This window comes from Chaetura pelagica, unplaced genomic scaffold (assembly GCF_000747805.2).
Source record: "Chaetura pelagica isolate M959 unplaced genomic scaffold, ChaPel_1.0 scaffold436, whole genome shotgun sequence".
Taxonomy (NCBI): Eukaryota; Metazoa; Chordata; class Aves; order Apodiformes; family Apodidae; genus Chaetura; species Chaetura pelagica.
This window is the reverse complement of record NW_009953651.1, coordinates 628309-636979: the sequence shown is the minus strand read 5'-3', so window position 1 is coordinate 636979 and position 8671 is coordinate 628309. Positions and strand designations below refer to the sequence as shown.

The 8671-nt window shown below is 34.9% G+C and overlaps 1 protein-coding gene across 1 annotated transcript in view; it reads right to left on the bottom strand.

Moving 5' to 3' along the window:
• Window positions 1-8671, bottom strand: part of HECTD2 (HECT domain containing E3 ubiquitin protein ligase 2) — a 34405-nt gene that overhangs the window by 9310 nt on the left and 16424 nt on the right. Inside the window, 6 exon segments of the mRNA XM_010000109.1 lie at window positions 1443-1575; window positions 3399-3506; window positions 4417-4513; window positions 5655-5778; window positions 6815-6963; window positions 8191-8300. Coding sequence (XP_009998411.1) covers window positions 1443-1575; window positions 3399-3506; window positions 4417-4513; window positions 5655-5778; window positions 6815-6963; window positions 8191-8300 — 721 coding nt within the window.

The window sequence follows — 8671 nt, the reverse complement described above, 5'->3', positions numbered from 1 at the left end:
CCTTCTCAAAAAAATCTTCCTTTTTTTTTCCTCCTTTGGGCCTGCAAATATCATTATGGGCTCACAGGCCTGGAAACAGCAGAGGCAGGCTACTTTGTTCAGTCTCACATCTGTCTGTACTGTCTCTGCACCTGACTGAAGGACCTCTCTCTCTCTTCTGAGAGCATCTCAGATCACTTTAATCTTAGTGGTCACAGATACTCCAAACAGAATAGATGATGCCAAAAATTTGAGAATGAACTAACCGCTGCCTATACCAATCACAGAAATGGTGCTAGAACTTGCAGGCACTATCAGTGCAACTGTCAGTGGAAATGGAAAACAGTGACACACAGGAGGACACACACAGTTAGCAGTTTGCCAGAACTGAGCAGCACAATAACAACATTCAACTGTAGCTAAGAAAAACCAGGAAAACTTCCTAAACTAGCAATTGAGACAGTTGATTGTAGTGTAAAAACAGAAAATGCAGTATGAGCAGAAAAAGGCAAGGATGCGAGCGACAAACAAATATATTTGGCCTTATCTCCACTTCAATATTGGCTATGCCATCTATTTCAGAGGCTACTGTGTGTCTTTTCCTGTTTCCTGAATATCATATTCCAAGTACAACCAAACTACATATTAAACTAAAAGGAAGAAAGTTATTAAATTGCATATACTTGTGTGAATTCTAGAAAATTTTGAAGGGCAGAAAAGTGTCAGTGCTTCAATGGTTTGCATAGCTTTTGCTTATTCTTCTTAGATTGTTACTAGGTCTAGCAATTCACTAACACTCAGGAGAGAAATGGAATAAAACCTGTCAAAGGCCTGACTCCATTTTATTTTTACCAGATTATCCTTGTCCTACTCCATAAAATAGTTGATAGCCTCCTCCCATCTGCCCAAAGGTAAAACAAGATTCTCTCTTTGGATAGAATTATAAACACTGTATGTAATAACACATATATCAGAGGAAAAACTTCAAGGAAAATTTACTGCTTGTCTTGAATCCCCCTGCTTTGTATCCAACATACTCACTAGCAATGAGCAACCATAAACATAGTGTCTCCAGTTCCTGAAACAAGATTTAGCATTGCTGAAGTCTTAAAGAGCTGAATCTTCATTCTAAACCTTTCCATTGATCAGAGATTCATTCACTGTCTATTTTTGTCATACCACTGAAGCAAAAATCTCAGTTTCTCAGCAGTGTCTGAGCCTCCTTGTCAAAACCTAAGATCTTCAAAACTCTTTGAGCACTTCCCACTCTCTTCCACCTTCCTCAATAACAACATTACTTCTCATCTATATTCAGTTCTAATTTGCCCGCTTTGGGTTTTACATAAGTTAGTAACTCTTCTGCCTAATGCAGGATTAGGGAAGAATTCTTATCCATCACCGTTTTGATAATTTAAAATGAACAAATTTTCACATTATATTTTAGAACATTTAGGAGGACTCACCATAATCTGGGTGAAAAATCTGGCGAATCAGAAGAAGAAACCATTCTTTTGTCAGGCCACCCATATCAAGTCCAGCTTCCCCTACAAATGTGACTTTCAACTTTTTTTTCAGATCTGCCCTTTTCCGTGATAGCTATTGCAAAATACATAGGGAAGAAGAACAGAGAGATTTAACATATTATCAGTACCTCTAGACACATCTGTCTTTACTGATCCTGCTTTCTTGATACAAATTACTAGTTTAATCTCCTACAAATAGGTCAACACTATATTAAAACAATGATTCAATTGCAGAAACAAGATGATGGTGACTACCTGGCGTCATCAAGCACCTTGCACACGGTGCCAGTCTCTAGGCTTGAAAAGAGGTTAGATAGTATGCAAACAGACTTTTAATAAGCTACTAGACACAGTGAACCGAGTTTGTCTGGAATACTTTGGGCCTATAAATTTTTTCACCTATACAGAGGACATTCTGCCAGGACAAAATGATAGATTAAAAATAATAATGTGGACATCCTTTGGACATACTTTGAAATAAGGTGGTAGCTAAAATTGTCAACATTTGGACATTGTTCTGTTCAGCATAAGATGCTTGCCAGCAAGTATCAGTTGTTTTGTAAAACTATTCTTTAGACAATTGGTAACAGGCTCTCTTCATTCCTTTATCCTAAGGGACAGCATTTCATCCAGGTATGCAAAAGACCTGCAAAGAATTAGATTACGGCCTTTCACATCTAGCAGTGATCTTTGACATGAAGTCCTTATCCGGTTTCTCTTGAAATCATCACTTGCTGGCCAGCTTCAAAGAAAAAAATAATATTTAAACCAGTGAGGAAGATGTATGGGCTAAAATAATGCCCATGTTGCCAGCTTCTCAAGTAGATTCCTGTTGCATGAATTTTATAAGTATTTGTAATATTTGACACAAACTATTAGCTGAAGTGATTTTCCTTTGCAAGTCATGTTCTTAGATTTGGAACACAATTAAGACATCTTTCCCTCACCTTCTACTCCCCACACTTTTGATGACAGGAATAATCTAATACATTCTTATTCATCCCTAAGATTGGCAGAAGAGCATTTCAGAAACAAATAGAGAATTTTGATTATCAGAACTCTTGAAGTTGCTCTTGGTTATTTCAGTGTGGTAAATAAAAACATATAATGCCTGATAGAAAGCAGTATGACCACTCATATTTATAATATGCCGGGAGAAAAGGCCATAGCAGACAGAACTTAATTTAGGAAAAACAAGTTTAAACTTCCATTTTCTGAACCAGAACAATCAGAACTTGTTTAGTTTTGTTTTGTTTTCACCACTGGGCTGTTTGCAGTGTTGAGAAAGAGTAGAGAACTAGATTTCAATGAATAATGTTAATTAGCAAGGCTCAGTGGATACTGTAGAATTGCCTATTTTAATGGACACAACTGTTTCATTTTAAAAAAAGGAAAAAATACAATAAAGAATATGAGGAATCGGTTAAAAATCAAGATATGTTAAGAAAAGAAAGCCTAAAGTAATGTTATAGGATAGAGAAGTAAGTGAAGGAAAATAAAAATATTCCAAGAATTAGAACAGAACAAACTCATTATTGATTAGTCACTTACTATTCACATTCCTCACATGGAACAAAGTCCTACAGAACCTGATAATTATGCACTGCTTTCTTAAGGCAAAAATTGCAAGCACACATACACACTGCATGGCATGCAAACATGTTCATTATGGGCTTAGCTGTGGAGGAGTATGAGGACAGAAAATGAAGTTCACAATGTCTAATCTGTTCTGCAGCACTGCTATTGTGACAGCAATTCAGTTCTTTTTATTTAGTATTATACAGTTATATTCCTGATCTCTTAGTGCTGAAAGATTTAAATACAACTTATCAAGCTGAAATCTCTGTGCAGTAGCTACTCTGCATCAACACACCATTTAATTACAGATTGTGTTACCTCATCAAGTGAATCACTAACAAGGTGTGTCCTCCTCACTTTCACATTTAGGAACAACATATTCATGTCAGGTTTCTGTCTTCGAGAAACTTTATCCACAAGGCTTTGCTATTTAAATGAAAAAAAACCATAACACATGCAACATCTGCATTTAAAAAATAAAGCACCACACTTGTTAAATGTAAAAAGTCCTTATTATCTTGCATTAAACACACTACCCTAATATGATGACTGCTTCAATATCTTCTAAGAGATGGAAAGCAATTTTGTTTTAGTCTAGATAGGTTTTACATCATATTTGAACTAAGTTACCAGTAAATTTAACCGGAAGGCAGCAGTTGTTCTGCAAGCTTTTACACTCCCCAAATAGTTTAAAAAAATACCCAATAAGTTTCTGGAGACTGACATGAGCTTTACTTCACTATTCACAAGGCATACCCAGCAAGACAGGAAAGGACAGTGCTGGTGCTGCCACACTGAGCACAGAGGAACCCAGAACCACCTAGCACCTGAAGGAAATTACCACTGAATGACGCAGACAACACTTTCAAAACAAGAGGCTGCCCAGAAGCAGTACCTCTTCTGTGACTTGTGGCCATACAGTTGCATTTTGGTCTTCCATGACAACTTATCTTCACAGAATAAAATAAAGAACATTCCCAAATTCTCATTGAATTTTTCTTCCATGTTAATTTAACATGCTAGCACACTATGCTGAATTCTCAAAAAAGAAAAAAAAAATACATTAACTTTTTGTCCACAACACTGGTATTTAGAAGCATCCTGAAACTAAGCACATTAAAATAAAAAATATTGAGAGAGCATGGACATCTACAGACTAGTAACAGTAAAATGGCTCAAGTTATTTTCCAGGGTAGTCCAAAATACTAGATGTGCGATGAAAGGCTCTATGTAATACCAGTCTAACAAAACCCTATAAACATCTATCTATACACATTATATATATATATAAAATGCCAACCAATGAGACACAAACTTTTATCACCATATGACTTACCCGTGCAATACTTATCATCTGTTGTTCCGAGTCCCTTTGAATAATAACTTTTTTTGCTGCTATGGAAATAATAAATGGGTATTGACAGAAAGAAAACCTAACAAAAGAAAAAAGGCAAATTATTCAATTTCTAGCATCTAGCATATTATTTTATTTCAAAGAATATTGGAGTGAATCTTTGCATTATTATTCAGTAACTACCTTCACTCCAGTGGTAGTAATTTGCTAATAGTTGGGTTTTTTTGTATTATATACATAGATACTCAGTTTAGCAGAACAAACTGTTATTTGCAAATGCTACTAGAAATTGTAATTAGTAATAATACTTACCCTCAGAAAAGCTCTTTGTTGTTGTTTATTACCAATAGGTCTAATAAAAACAAGTAACAATCTGCTTTAAATACTAAATTTTAATTGCTACATTGAGTTACAGAAAACACTATCTCCTTATTTAACGCAGGAAAAACAGCTAACTCAGTGCAGCATTCCTAGGTACACAGGAGAAATATTTCTGGTTTGGCTTTTTGGTGCAGAATTGATTTTCAAAGGAACTGATTTTCCACAGGTCTTTCAGATTCAGCTCAGGGTTACAAGTGTTTAGGACGTCTAAAATACCAGATTCCAGCCACATTCCACTGCAATCAAATAATACAAATAACTTTGAAAAACTTCAGGAATCATTGAGGCAAAAGTACCTGAAGGGGCTACAGGAAAGCTGGGGAAGGGACTACCAAGAGGTAATGTTTTTAAAGTGAAAGAGGGAAGATATAGGTTAGACATCATGAGGAACTTCTTCACCGTGAGGGTAGCAAGGTACTGGAAAAGGTTGCCCAGAGAGGCTGTGGAAGCTCCCTCCTGGGAGGTGTTCAAGGCCAGGTTGGATGACACTTTGCACAGCCTGGTCTAGTGGGAGGTGTCCCTGCTTATGGAAGAGAGGTTGGAACCTCTTTAAGGTCCCTTCCAACCTTAATCATTCTATGATTTTACATCTTTTTCTCCATTTGCAAAGGCAAAGATTTATTACAGTCAATCTCAAACCCATGCAAAGCAAGTATAAGAAACAGTAGCTATACTATTTTTCCCAAGAAAGTACAGTATTTAATGTGGCTATACATACACATAAAGGGTATGTATACGAAATATACACACTATATATACACTATACGTAAGATAGATATAGTGTAGATACGGTGCTTTGAAATACTACTTAGCAAAAAACAACCAGTTACTCCTCTCACCTGTGAGAATTCCCGTAACATTGCCAGTTATGATATTCTTCCATAAGATCAATATGATCAAGTGTAGAATTATAGAACTCTGTATATGAAATAATGGGAGGACTGATCAGACTATTTGCAGCATCTACAAAGAAAACACAAAAGCCTTTTAAAACACTGCCTGGATTCAGCACATCTATACCATCTAGACTAACCAGTACAAAAATTACTCTACCAAATAAAGTAAACCAATTCACATTTAGGCTGCCCATCATTATGTAGTATTCATATAATGTTAAACAGCTAACACATTTTCTCTATTTGCACTTAAATATAATTTAATTTCGATCAGACGAAGTAGCGCATTTCGAATTACTAAATATTCCTTTTCCCAGGATTATGGAGTGAGCAACTCTTTCAGAGATAACTAGTTAACACATGTCTTGGGTTTAGATACAGTTAAGCTTATGTGTCTAAACTGTTGCTCTGGAATGCTTTTAAGGAAAAGTTTCAAGCTGACAGCAAAGTTAAAACATTCACATTGCAGTCTTTATTTTCACTCGGTGGCTTAATTTTCTCCAGAAAAGGAGGAAGGGTTTTTACCCCTCAAGAAACGGGGACTGACCTTCAGTCTGTTGTTTCCATAGCAAACTAAGCTATTGGAGATGAGGAAAAGGTTTGTGTTCACAATGGTCAAATTTGCTGGGTTCTAAATTGAACTGGATGGGGATTTACTTTCTCTTTAAGCTGTGGTTGTGAGCTTTAGAGGCACATGCATTGCCTAGATTCTTCTAGATGCTAATTACTTCTGTGGGGGTAAGCCAGTTACAGAAGAAATTCTGGCAATTAGACATTAAAACACTTTCTTCTATAAATCTAAGGGAAACTTTAACCATTGTTAACTTCTGTGGATTGTTTGCACATATGATCTTCAGTTGTTGTTACAGGAAAATGATGCATAGCAAGTGCAAAGACTTGAAAATGAAATATGTTTCTTGTTGCTTACTACTTCTTGGCATTTTTTTTAATGTGCCATTATCTTTGTGAGTCTTCCCAAGAAGAGGAAAGGTATAAACTATCCACCTCCATATATGTGTGTATATATATACACACACAGAAACATACATACATACATATACATGCACATACATATGCACACAAAGTTCAAGAAGAATACCTACTAAATAAAGCCAGGACTTTGGTTGCTGATGGAATCCACCAGGTACATTTCACCATAGGTGGAAACTCTTCAGGTTTTGCAGGAAACAGGCGTAAAGAAATAAATTGCAGTAACCTATCCACCAGCTGCTTGAACCTCTTCTGTGGAATCCTAAATAAAAAATGCTGCAGTTATTCTCATGAGATCACTGTCCACACTACAGTATATATTAACAGATTTCAATGCTATTAAAGAAGTTTTTTTCCTATACATAAAAAAAATTCCGAATATAAACTTTGGAAAGCATGCTTTTAAATATTGGTACATAATGTTCTTCAGTGAACCCCTAACTAGGCTTTTTAATGACTGCGATTTTATAAATAATGCAATAGAATTGTTACTTCTTCTTGACTTCTAGTAAATAAAAAGAAAACAAAACTCCTTAGCTATTCCACTCCACAGCCTGAATACTGAGGAATTATATATTATTTATTTATTTATTTTGAGATACTTGGTTCAATTGAACAAAGAGTAGAAGGTACTTCATATGCTTGTGACAAGTACACATTTCAAATAACGCACTGTGTCACTTCCATTATATCACAACTGCACACACATGTAGATATATTAAAGCATCATTTTCTAAGTAAGAGTTCTCCCATTTTAACGGTTTAGATTTCTAATACATGTTTTAAGAATAAAAACGTCAATATGCCTATCACATCCTTAACCAAGAGAGTAAATCTTATTTGTATATCTAGACATACTACAGGGTGGGGGAGAGAAATATAATTTCTACCCTTGCAAAGAAGAGAATCCTTTACTAACAAATTCCACAGAAGACAAGGAAATTGTGAATATGGCAAGGTGCTATTCAGAGTTATTTCAATTAATTATGCATCTAACTATACACTCTCACCACCTCTGTTACACTACAAAGCAGGGACTCAATTTCATATGTGGTTTTTATGAAATACAGTGAGGTTACAGTGTCTTTTGCAAATTATGCAAGATAAACCTTTATTTAAACAAAGGTCATACAGATGCTTGAATTAATATTATTTAAACACATACCTAAAAAAAATAACAAGCATAACTTACTTTGCATGTGTTACAGAAAAATAACTTACAAAAGTTATTTTGCAATTAAGGCTCTTTTTTTTTTTTTTTTTGCATAAAGATATTCTGTTTTATATGGTATATCCAGTTTGTATCTATAAATCAGTATCACTTAGTGGACTACGTCCAAATGTACTTGGAAAACAATGAAAACAATCTCTTTAGTGAATTAAATTAACTTCATATAATTTATAAGACAGTCAACATCAATGGAAATGCAATAACAATTGTAATCCTAAAAAAGAAATTTTTAGGTTTTTTTTTTTTTTTTTTTTTTACTTTTTAGACCAGTGCACTAGGAAATGATGGTCAGCTTCTGTTAAGGCTGCTATCTGTCTTAGCAAGTGAGCATAGATGACATAAGTAGAAGTGTTACTAAATTGAGGATTCTGAAAAAGATTAAAAAGATGTGTTAGGTTAATAAAATGCATAAAGAGAAAAAAGTCATTAGGATTTCTGCTTATACTCCTGGTTGCCAATACAATTAACAACATCACTGTGACAGTGGTAAAGCTATGAAAAAAAAAAATCGCAACTTCCACTTAAATTAAAAACATGTTATCTTCTATCTTGTAAAAATATGAAAATATTTTTGTTTGTTTCAAAAGAAAGCCCACAGGTAATTAAGGCAGTACTATAAATATAGCCCATAATTTACACTCCTCCAAGTGATATGCTTTCCATCTGAGTAATAAGCGTTCTAATAGCTCCTGTCTTCCTGAATGTCAATCCAAACTTATTTTCCCTCTTATGAGATTAC